The sequence below is a fragment of the Chroicocephalus ridibundus genome, chromosome 5 (assembly GCF_963924245.1).
Source record: "Chroicocephalus ridibundus chromosome 5, bChrRid1.1, whole genome shotgun sequence".
NCBI lineage: Eukaryota > Metazoa > Chordata > Aves > Charadriiformes > Laridae > Chroicocephalus > Chroicocephalus ridibundus.
The window spans coordinates 20,755,554-20,768,416 of record NC_086288.1 but is presented as its reverse complement, the minus strand read 5'-3'; the positions used below and the strand labels follow the sequence as shown (position 1 = coordinate 20,768,416).

At 39.0% G+C, this 12,863-nt stretch overlaps 1 protein-coding gene across 5 annotated transcripts in view; it reads right to left on the bottom strand.

The window, feature by feature from the left end:
- The window catches only part of LIN54 (lin-54 DREAM MuvB core complex component), a 42,401-nt gene that overhangs the window by 21,830 nt on the left and 7,708 nt on the right, over positions 1–12,863 (bottom strand). For all 5 annotated transcript variants that reach the window (XM_063337287.1, XM_063337291.1, XM_063337290.1 and 2 more), the window contains exon 2: positions 3,312–4,039. In XM_063337287.1, the coding sequence (XP_063193357.1) occupies positions 3,312–4,004 (693 nt within the window). In that variant the 5' untranslated portion in view covers positions 4,005–4,039. The remainder of the gene's footprint in view (positions 1–3,311; positions 4,040–12,863) is intronic.

The window sequence follows — 12,863 nt, the reverse complement described above, 5'->3', positions numbered from 1 at the left end:
TTTCTACGGCCAGACTTTGTTTTCAGCTGTCAAAACATGTTCTAGTAATACAGAAAAAGGCACATGCATTCCTCACACTTACTGCTAGATTGAATACCCGCATAATCAGCTACCACACAGGAGCTAACATACTATAAATCCACTCACGAGATAAGCTCATGGGAGTTTGTCCATGTAGCCACACCCTATGTAATTGATACTTGGCATAATATGAAAAATCAGGGACTCTAGAAATAGGAGAGAAGAACAGTGTATTTCAGAGAAGATGAAGAAACTGAGCTAGGAATGGGAGTTTGCTCTAAGGTTAGGGAGTGCATGAGGTCACTTTTCCGTGATGAGATGAAGCCACATTGATGGTTTAGCAGTTGTCTTGCCATGGTAACAACAATGCTATGGACATGTAGATTTAACTGCTGAAAAACACAGACAGTTACCACATCAGCTCAAGTTAGACTAGCTTAGTGACAGCAATCGCAATGGGTCTGAACATCTAGTTGAGAGTCATCTGCAAGGCCAAACTCCTGCTTAATGCACTTGATTTAAAGTAGTACGCCAGCAGGCACATCATTATTCTTTAGCCTGTAAGCAGGCAGGAGCCACAGGCTGAAACCAGATGCACTTGTCCAGAAGTTCTGTCTATACATTCAGGCCAGTGGTTTCAACTAAATCAGGACAAGCTACCAAGGGACAGTAATAAACCTCTGGGTATAGATGAAGCCCAAAGTCCTGCCACATTTTACACCTCACAGACTCATTCCTCTAAAAGTGTAATCAGAGAGACAGCCAGATTCCAAGGAACATTTTGCTCAACTCTATCAACTATGCTTTTTTTCACGTGCTAAGATTTCAAATGTCACAATTAGATTACAGCAAAGCTATATTAGTTTCACTAATGACCTGCAAAGCCCCTGAAACAGTGAGGATGTAAGGAGAACTGAAGAGAGCTCTTTGTTATCTAATCTTTTACCAATTCACTTTTCAGCACCAACTTGAAGTGCTGTGCTGCCTTGCATCTGAAATACCCAATTCAAAGCTACAAGACATAAGTTACACAAGACCCTTGGGAGGCAGGGAGACATTCACAGCTTCCTTTTCCACTCACTAAAAGGTTAAGAGGCTGGTTCAAGATGATAAGGTAAACACAAGACTTCATTTTCTAAGCCAGGGACTCCATGCATGGGTTACCTCCCCTGTCATTCACGATAGGGTAGACCATGAATCATAGAATGGTTTAGGTTGGAAGGCACCTTAAAGGTCACCTAGTTCCAACCCCCCTGCCATGGGCAGGGACACCTCCCACTAGACCAGGTTGCTCAAAGTCCCACCCAGCCTGGGCTTGAACACTTCCAGCGATGGGGCCTCAACAACTTCCCTGGGCAACCTGTTCCAGTGCCTGACCACACTCATAGTGAAAAATTTCTTCCCAATATCTAATCTAAATCTACCCTCTTCCAGTTTGAAGCCATTACCCCTCATCATGAAAAGCTGCTATAAGGTCTTCCTGCAGCCTTCTCTTCTCCAGGTTAAACAACCCCAACTGTCTCAGTCTGTCCTCACAGGAGAGGTGCTCCAGCCCTCTGATCATCTTCATGGCCCTCCTCTGGAACTGCTCCAACAGGTCCACATCCAGTCTCTTGCCTAGCCTCATATATCCCTCTGATACGTCAGTAATTTTGTACAGGGAAAAACACTGTCTGGGAAGTGCTAATGTAGTCATCTTCCTTGTAGTATTGGGTACTTATAACCAACTGAATATTGCCTTCTTGCTTTTCATTTCTAGTTCCTCCTCTCCTTAGTGCAAAAAAGGAATACCAGGTGTTAACAATTCAATCTCTTTTGCAAATGGAAGCAAAGGTTAAATAAAAAGAGACCACAACAAAACAAATTTACTCAAACTGCAATTAACTAGATTTACAAACAGATGCAAGTCCATTTGTAAGTTTCTATTAAGGAACCTGTAGAATTCCTAATGACAAACAGTAGAGGTCAATTGCCAAGTTGCTGTATTTCAGTCACTGATGGCACAGGTCATTTCATGCAAGCAAAAGCACATCACAGCTAAGTCATTCTTCTCAGCTTCCTGTATCTGTCACTTAGCAGCGAGTAGCTGAAGCCAAGTAACAGGAACTGATCCACTCTTAAATGTTCCTATTTAGTCAAGAGCAGAGGCTTTTTTAAAAACTATGACAACCATATCATTAATAATCAAGGCACAAAAATAAAAGTAATTTAAGAAAATTGATATGTTTCAAACAGCCATTATTAAACATGTTTTACACAGGTATAATGTAGCAACAAAAAAGGAGAAAGCAAAATCAGTGGAGGGATCATCTGCAGCTTTAAAACAAAACATCTTGAGAGTTGTTCCCATTTGCTTGCCTTGAAATACTAGTTGGTGAACTTACCAGTCGGCTAATAACATGCTTAGAAGCTTGTCCTTTTTCATGTACAGCAAATGAGATTTATTAGCATACTTAGTTTAATTTCTCGTTTCATTTAGACTGTAAAATATATTTCCACCACAACCCGCATTGAGTTCTACTTTTCCTTCACTTTCATGAGGTCTTATTTCTGCCTCGCTGCCAACTAGAACAAAATCACTTGCATTTAGTTCTGCCATATACCAGATGAAAATCAGACCCTTTGGGTCACAACCCAAGTCTTTTCAACACATTTTCAGGTGCCAGCAGATTCTCTGTGGTTTCAAATATCTCAAGATCCATGCCAGAGATCAGGAACAAGATCTTGAGGTGTCCAGCTTATGATAGCGCCTAGTCTATCAGTATTTATTAACAAGCTTAAACTAAATTTGAGGCAGACAAGATATACCTTTTTGTTCTTTTTCAAATACTGGAAGGTTTTTTTCAGTTTATTTAAAAAATATTTTATTTAAAAAAACCCCCCTAAACTTAATAGGCAGAAGCTACTCTTTCACAAAGGAGTAAAGCAGCGTACACTCTGAATAAAGAACAAGAGGCATATAGAGTTCAATCCAGTCTTCCTGAAAGCATGTAGAATTTATTTTTATAGAATGAAAATAATGGGAAAATTCTCTTCAACTTACTGAATTTTAATAGCTCACTTTCTCTGAGGCAAATCTTAAGTTTCTAGATAGTAGCTAGAGGTAAAGGGCATAAAATGGAAATGCATCCACAGATGAAAGCATGGCCTAAGAGCAGCATTGTATTTTTTGATACAAGGAATAAATGCAAAGGCTGAAAGTAACCATGTGTTAATCAGTGAAGGAAATGGACAACAGTTACAGCAACAGAATTGTCTTTAAGAAGTTTCACCAGCATAACTCACTTTACCTGTACTGTTTTTAATTGCTGTGTCTGCAAAACAGAAGGCTGGGCCGCAGTGTTTATCAGCTGACTTCCTTGCGTCAAAGCTGAGACACCAACAACAGGTTTCACTTCTGACCGACCTCCAATAACAACTTTAATCTGCTGGCCTTGTACCTTGGAGTCTCCACCTTGGGCTTGGGATGTGGCCTTCTGCGCCTGCGGGAGTTGGCTGTGGGGTAATGCTAAAACAATAGGCTGACCAGACTTGCCCAAAGTTGTTACAATCAGCTTTTGCCCATCCGGTTTAATACTCTGATTCCCTATTTTAATATCAGCAGTCTTGTTCAGAATAATTTGATTGGCTGATATAGTGACGGGGGTCTGAGCACCAAGTTTATGGAGGCCACTTGGAAAGGTAGGCTTTACTACTGCATTCACATCAGTCTTTGGGGTTGTGGTGTTCACTATCATGTCGCCTGAGTGATTGCTGGGTGCAGTAACTGATTCTGTGGTGACTGCGGACGTAGTTGTCGCTGAGGAGTCACTGGTGGAGCTTATGTTCACTATTTCTTCCAGTTCTGTTTCCATGGGAATAGAATCTCCCATGGGGGACGACACGATAACTGCCTCGATGCTATCGTCTTCCACCAGAGTTATACCAGTGTCCATTATTTCCTCAGGGAGCAAGCTGTTGACCTCTGCTGAAACCACCTCCATTTTAGCAGTTGTGGCAGTGATGACCGGAGCAGGTACTGCAATGATATTTTAAAAAGTTATTGGCTTCCAGAACACACATTCTCAAAGCTTTATGAATAGTATTACCAAAGAAGAAAGTACAGTTGCAGAAGTTTTTTCAGATTGAAGGTATTGTACATGCACAGGAGGCATATAAGAAAAAAGTTGTTATCAAAACATAACACAGTAAGCTGAATTTACTCTCAGCAAGAATTTATATTAAACCTCTTCAGCATCATCCATTGAAATCAAATCAAGGCACTGACTTGCTATGGATTACCAGTCCACTCTTGACAACACAGTACACAAGGAAGTACTGTTTCCCCCCAAGACACGAGCACCTTGTTCACAGACATTTAAGCTTACTGAAATATAAAGCAAGAGTTAGACAACTTTAAAAATCCAACAGATCGTAATGGCTTTTCTCATACATGTCAACATTGATTAGCAGGTTATCTTGCCTCAAGAGACTTCGTATCCATACCAGATGTACCAGGTTAATTTTTGCCAAATTCTCATTACGGAAATCTCAGAAAAACAAACAGCTGCCTAGTGACGGGCTTTAATGACCCCACAAGCTCAATCAACCGCCTATGTACCCCAGAACCAAGCCAAAGCCCTGCCCTTCCAAGATGAACAGATAATTACTCTATGCTTGCCTCTATACTGATGAAAAGAGAAGCTCAATAATTTTTTCCTCAATACACACAAGAAAATACAAAGCCCAAATAAGCCCAAATTGGTGATTAATTTGAAATGTGTTCTAAGCAGAAGCCAAAGAACACCCCATTTGAAAGAAAATGGATTTTTTTTTTTTTAAGCTGAGTAGTAAGAGTCACCAATTTATATTTAAAAAGCCTACAGTGAGATTCAAAGCTGGAGTCACTTCCCACTTGAGAAACCTTAAAGACTTTGCTAGAAATGGTCACATCTACCACTTAAAACTGTATCATTATCAGAGGCTGAAAACAGATCGGTTTAATAAGGCACTTCCCCCACTTGCTGAGCCAGTCAGCATGCTTAGGTACTGGATAGGCAAGCACACTGTGTGGGTATGTGTACACACTTTCAAATACTCATTATAAGCTCAAGAGGACAGGATCCTTGCAAATTCATTTTCCTACTTGCTAGTAAACGCAGAGCTGGGTTACTTGTGCTAAGCAACATTCATAATTAAGGAACTGTGCCACTGAAAACATTGACCAAATGCAGACCTGACATTGATTTCTCTGGAGTCATTGTGGTTCCACTTTGCACAGCAGCTAACTACAGAACAACTGCATTTCACCCACAAAGTAGAAGGATGGCGAAAAAAACCTGCTATAAATCTAGTTTCCAGGCTAAGCTCAAGGGGCTGTGCTGGAGCAGCCCATGGTCTTCCTGATAGTGAAGAGTGCCATCCTGATTACCCTCACATCCAGAGTACAAGCCATATCAAACTGCCATGATACTCAAGAAGCCTGAGCTGTGAAAGAACTTGTTCAGACGACTGACAGTCAAACTCATACACAGCTCACTTATTGGCAGGTATTTAAAGATACAAAGTTATCTGATGTCACTGCCAGAAATACCTCCTTTGGAAAGCATTTCTCCCAAAGTAATGCCAGTCCAGCTTGCGGTGATGCCAGCCCTGGTAACTAGCACTGGACAAAACAGCTTACTCTTAAGGACACATTAGTAACAGTACTGCATTGCTGTCTTGAAGTGAAATTAGTTAACTGCATACAAGATTACACAAAACCAGGAATAGTAAAAGCAGACTGTTTCAGCAAATATAAAGGCCACTAGCTCTCCTCCTGAGCTGTGTTGCTTTATCATCTCCTCATCAACCTGCATGGGCTGATGTCTTAGATCTTACAACTTGGAATTATTTAAGACACACATACGCCCCTCACGTTCTACACTGACAAGCATAAGCGGCTTGGATCCAGAAGTTAGACTCCTAGGGTCAAGTGCAATCCAAATGATGATTGCCTCCGTGTTTGAAAAGGAGGGAATCGTCTAAATCAGACAGTGGAAAATCACCATATTCAGTAGTGACAATTTTAAATTACTTGCTTTAGGTTTGCATTTGGTACAAGTTATTCCCGAAAACAAAGGTCATTCTTAGTATCTTTTAACATCATGCCCATAAAGTATTTGCATATCTTTAACTATTTATACAGTTCAACAGTTATTTAAATTCTTCATTCTTACCATTTGGTTATATTACAAAGCTGTAAATGGTTATTAAACACCTATCTCTAGTTGAAAGGATATTTGTATTAAAATGTATGGAGTCAAAAAAAACACTTGGAAGTCAGAATGCAGAAGGAAAAGAAACACATTACATCAAGTCTGGAATCAGAAACTGACAAGTTTAAATAAAAGAAACATTATGCATGGTTACTGGATTAACAGCTTACGGTCATCACGTTAGGAGATTTTATGGTTGGCTTCCATTAATGTATTCAGGCTAGTGTCATCAACAACAGCAAGAAAAGAACCACAATGCAACCCACTTATTCTATTTCTTCATAGTTTATTGGATATGACTGAAATAGATACATGAAATGCAACAATGAAAATCTCATCCTAGCTATATGAGGCTGCTGTCGTCAAAGGCAGCTTCAACATCCCAGCAGATTTTACTTCTAGGTATTTAGCCAGGATTTCTCAACAGTTCAGCTGTTTATTTTTTTTCTAATGCTTTTATACCAAACACACACTGTTTCCATTTTCCAGCTCCTCTACTAAAGTGAATTCCAACAGTAAAGGCATGCCAACCTCTTTTAAGATTCTAACAGCTTTGAGATCTTCACAACAGGGTAGATTATTTTAACTATTTAAAAAGACTTGAAAGTTTCCTTAATTTCAGTAATTATGCTTTGAGTCACTTGATAATGCAAGAGCTGTACCTACAACACCCAAAAAAGATGCATCAGTAAGCATTTTCACTTATTTAGCTCAAAACCTGAAGAAAAAGAAAACAATCTAAAGGAGTGGATAAGCACTCCATTCAAAAAGAATATATGCGTATATAAAATGTCATAAAGGGTAAAGGGAAGAGGAATAAGGAAGAAGATGTCATCATTGTTGGCAAAAATACAGAATGGTGTCTGACAAGTACCTGTGAACCTTGATCTATTTTTTCCTTTTCTGTCACTAGTACATCAGTGCAGAATCTTTAAGAAACTAACACTGTTAAAGCATCGAGATCGATTTTATCAACATCTTTGTTAAAAAAGCAGGCAAAGCAGACACACTAAATGGGAAAAAATCAAAAGAATCAATACAATAAAGCACAATGATCTGCAAACAAGTAAACAAAATGCAAGATATAACAATGCCTGTATTTTACAGTAACTAACTGCATCTTATTACATCTCCAGAAATGTCCTCATTTCACTAGAATAACCTTCCAGTTTGCAAACACAAGCAGTTCGAGTGCAGCACTTACATGAAGATATGTTACAAAATCACCAGTGAAGCTATGTAGGAACAGTTTCCTATGCAAGGAAACTGTTTAGAAATTAAGACTGCTGAGACCAGCTTTACAGGATGTCCTGGGATGGTGCTGCTTGTTAGCAAGGTCATCACAATAAAGCATCAGACTAAGGGAACTGTGGCCCCATTAGTGGTCCCCTTCCCATTCTCTTCTCAATACACAGCACAAGCCTGGTGGCATTCAGCCATGGGTATAACTTGACAGGTTTAAAAACACTTGCCTGACCTGCCTTAAGTCATTGGCAATGTTCATTTTGAACTAAATTCTGAAGTGCCACTTTCACCACAATATAGGGAAATCTAATCAGTAACAGCTTTTTTATGAGCACCTATCTCAAAGCACAAAAAACCCCGACCCAAAATCAAAGGCTTCATAAATGCATTAAGCCCAACAGAGCCCCTAAAATAGCAGAGATTCTCTTGGTATCAGTAAAACTGTTGCTGCATGGTAAGCAAATGCCAACTGAAACCAAGAATCTTCACCAGATACAGCAGCTAGTAGTTTTAAAAGCTGGGATAGATGCACACACTTAAGTGTAATGTTATTAAGAGCCAGCAAGTGAAATACTTTCAACTTTTGAGTTAGGAACTGCAAAAACACTTAAAAAGAAGTATGAAGAAGAATGATGCAACACCACAAAAAAATCCATACCCTCAAGAGATCACCACTGGGGTGACTATCCAGGAGACAAATCACATGGACATGTCTAGCATATGTGAAAATAGTTACTACATCACTAACCACAAAGAGATGGAAATATTACCATATATTCATTATTACAATTTTCTTCCTGAGGGATGTAACAAAGCATACAGTTTTGCAGCTCCTGAAAAACAGGAAATCAGAATCCTTGCATTAAGGGACTTACGAGCATCTCCACAGACCCTTGGTGCTGCAAAGTGCCAAGACTTTTCCAAAGATCAATAGAAGTAAGAGGACATAATAAGCTTTCCAGAGAATCAATGCATATGCCTAATAATTTGCAAAGTGGAAGGGAGATAGTTGCAGTCTCTCCCGAGGGATTTACTAAGTCGGGTGGGGGGAAACGAGGTTGTAAACTACAGTCAGATGAATAGCAGAAAAGTAATAGCGAACCACCTAACAAGTAACGGTTCATTGCAAGTGCAATGGACTCTAAACGCAAACGTAGGCGGAAAAAGCAAAATACCACAGTATCACCAGTTAGCCAATACAAAAGGGGTAACATTCGGCATTCCCTTTGCTGTGACAAAGATGTGACAACACAATCACTTCTCTTTCAAATAAAAGTGGAACAGGGTACTGTCAGCAGGCTATGGCTCAGATTTGAGGATTTTAAAACTCAAAATTCCCACAATATTTGTATGAAGTTATAGTCATAAAATCAGCACGTTTCTCTTAACTAGTAAAGGTTTAAAAACATCATTTATTTCATTCCTAAATCCATTCATAAGAACAAAAGCAAGAGCAGGAGGAAGTAGGGGAAATGCAGAATGGACCCATGATGATTTAACTGAGAAGCACAAGATGCTGTCAGCCACATGCAATTAAAGTTTAGGTGCTTGAATGCTTTTCATATTTTTCGGCTTCTGCTTATCTACCCTCTCCAACAGCAGCAATATGTAAACTCCAGAAGGCTGCTGAGCTGAAAAAAATCCAGGTTTTTCTGGTCTTAATATTTAGAGATTAGGCAGTTTAAAATTACCAGGCCTCGAGTAGCTGGAAGCTGCCACAAGAGAGATCCAAGTACAACCCAGTGGCAACACTGCAGTAGCAATTCATTCACCTGCTCCCACTCCCCTTCCTAATCTACCAGCTCTTGCGATGGAGGGGAAAAAAGAGGCATCCTGCAATTATTCAACCATGAAACAGTTACTAAGCTCTGCATGCTGCTATCATTGATGTACAACACTACAAAATATTGACAATTAAAACACAATGAGCCAAAAAAGCCAGAGGAACAAACAGAAGGTGTTCTTTGTAGGCATGTTGTAAAAAAAAAAAAATTAATAAAAATCTTTTACTTAAGTTTGCAAAAATTTGTGCCCTATTGTCTTCAAAACAGAAATGTTTTACCCACATATTGATATAAAATATGTTTCCTTCACCACAAAAATCTTTAGTTGATCATATCCAAAGCTTTAGAATTGATGCACGCAACATGACCACACCTTCTTCTTTCACCACAACCACTGTCAGAAATATACTTTAAGACTCAGCTGTCCTGTGACCTGTAGGTGTTTTCTTCATATCAAAATGAATTCTCACATACAAGGAATCACAGCATGCTACCACCGAAATCAGATTACGTACACCGACTACTAAAAGCAATTTTTACAATCAAACTAACAAAGACCTTAGATATAGCACATAACCAAAAATCCCCACGAGTCACAGAGAACCTTTCAGGCAAAACAGAAGCTAGAGAGAAAGAGGAAAAAAAGACACAACTAAGTTTTGGATGAAAGCAGCGTGTCATACAAAGTGTACATGGTTGAATTACATTACACATACACGCGAGTGCATTGCTTGCTAGAAAAACAGCATTTTAAAACACACAGATATCTAACTCTGGATTGAACAACACCCTTTTCACCAAAAGAAGAAAATACCTTGCCAAATGCACCAAGAATTACAAAACAAGATTAGCACGGAAGAACATTCTAGCCATTGTGAGGTACTGAGTAGTGTTACTGAAAAAAAAACAACAAAATGCCAAGCAGTCACCCAGAATCATCAGTATCTCAAAACCTAAACCACTTAAAGGTCAAATTACTTTCCCATGCATGGCTCAGAGCTATTATCTAGCTCTCGTGCTAGTTAAATGTCCATTAAGAGGGCAAACCATACCATTTTACTAGTATTAGTCTGCATTTCAAGCAATGTCTACATTTCAAATTTGCATATCTATCTCAATCATCAGTCGACACTTTCAGCGTTTGCTATTTGTGGCTCACAGCAAGCCAAAAACTTAGACTTCCATGTCGTTTTGAAGATGGACAAGGATCAGCAAGCTGATGATAAATCTGCTTCTTGAGAAGTACTTAGTGCCCTTAAAGGGTGTAATCCTCACTAGTGCTACGTAAATTCCAGAGTGCAATGAAGAGCAAAGGCTTGCTATTACACAAAAGCTGCCCGCCAATCTAACAGTGCAATGTTCTACAGAAGTAAAAGAACATTGGTATGTGTATAGTTTTCAAATAACTGACACATCCAGGCTAAAAAGGCAGAAACAGAGTAGTAATTAGGATAGCCATTTATGGTCTGACTACCAACAAATGCATGTTGTCGACCACAGAAAGATATTCCATACACATCTGTACATCCTCCTTTTCTCTTAAAAAGGAGTGATGAAGGCTGCTTTATCATTGTACAGTTAGTCTTAAACACTGCTTGTTTAGCATACACCTTACTTAGAGAACCTTTCCAGGAAAGAACTGGAAATAACATCCATTGCAGCACAAAACTTCAGAACAGTTCAGTTTGCTTTCTGTAACTGGAAACAATGTGCTACTTTCAAGCAGAATTTCATGCAAACTATAAATAAAACAGAAACCAAAAATCAGAACATTTCCCTTCACCCTTCCCTTGGTTTGCATGCCAGTTTCAGTCATTTTCACCACATACAGTAGTAAAAAAGCTGAAAAACAAAACTGCACAGGTGTTCTTATGATTATTAAACACATTCTGAAGATGTTCACTGCCATGAACAATCTAATATTTGGGTTTGTAGATCCCAGGGCCTTTACATTTAATGAAGCATTTCTAACCTTATGTTCTATGCAAACTTTGTGGTGAGACCAAAAGAAATAACCCCTAAAATAACTTCAAATTATTTTATTTCCTGTAGTGTTTGGGAGGCCAAAATTAAAGCATTAAGAATCTGAAGTTAAAATGTATATATGTGTAGTGAACTTAGCTTGACTGCAAAAAAACCCCACACAACTTAACAGATGTGAAGAGTACTTATCACTAGGCCCAAGAAACACATATTTCGGTCTTTTAAATATAGCTTGAAATAAAGGTCTTGCTTTCTAAATTCCAGACACCTCTTGAATGTGGGGCTACAGAAAAATTCAGAACACACAGCGATATCACACCAAGAACACTCTTAACAAACAACAAGCATGAAAACTGCCATCATAGGCTTGGTATCAAGTTCCCCATAGACTTTTACCAGGCGTTATCATAGCAGGCACCTTTTAAGATTAGGCTTGCAGCCAGCAATATCAGCAAGGGCACATTTTAGCGCTGTATTTATGAGCAAAGGTTCATCACAACAGAACTGTAACCCACCAATTTTATTAAGACTTTGCAAATCAGGAAGCACAATGATTATGCAGTGCACATGTATACTTCAGCAGTGCTGCCCACTCAGAAGCTACAATAAATGAAGTTCATAACTGAAACAAAAATGCACACAACACTGATTTCAGTTGGGTATTTCATTTCCAAAAATATGCTAACAGGGCACAGAAAAGAATTTTGTCCTAAAAACTTAATTCCTTATGTGTCTTATGCAATCATATGATTATTTTCAAAGTTAGAAGAATGCAGAGATGAAAACCAGACAAAAATCTAAGACTATAAACTGCAACGCTTTCAGGGCAGTACTGTCAAGATTTGAACAACAGTGAAAGCTGTTATGGCCACCACTGCTTTTTAAACTTAGCCTAGAAATCTAAGTAAGCTTTCTTCATTTTTAAGTCCAAGCGAGCATCGAAAGAAAAGCAAAAACAGCTCCAACAGTTACATTGCAGTGATGCACCAGAAAACATGCTTCTTAGCTGCAGACCACAGCAGCTCGACCAGCCTTTAACATGACAACACTTAACGAGTACAGAATATATTCACTTGCAGAAGGACTGAGCTGAAGATAAATAGCTCGCCTGCAGGCAAACTGTGACTTGGTTCAGATGTCAAAACACACTACTACCCCCTCCCACTTTAATCTCTAGATAAAGCACTCCCATATTCCTTTTGGGGAAAAATTATTTAAATAGCCAGGACTGTGCAATAGCTGACTGGGTTTCCTGCAATGAAATTCCACCTTGAGTCAAGAGATCAATTCAATAGGAGAAATGGGAATTTCAGTGAAATCTTCATCTCTGCTCCAGAACAATGTGGGCCACTTCAAAACGCAGGCTTCTCAGACCTCTGGAGTCTCATTTATCATAATACAAAAGGTTGAAGAGCTTCTGAAACACAAACTGGTAATTTCCGTTAGGTGTACATAAGAAAACCAACAGTTAATCTTTTGAATAAACACCTCAAAAAAAATATAAATAGAATCTTACAGACAGGACTGGCCAGAGAGATGCATTCAGTGACCAGGACCACACAGTATGTTATGACTAGGACCAAACAGCCTTTGT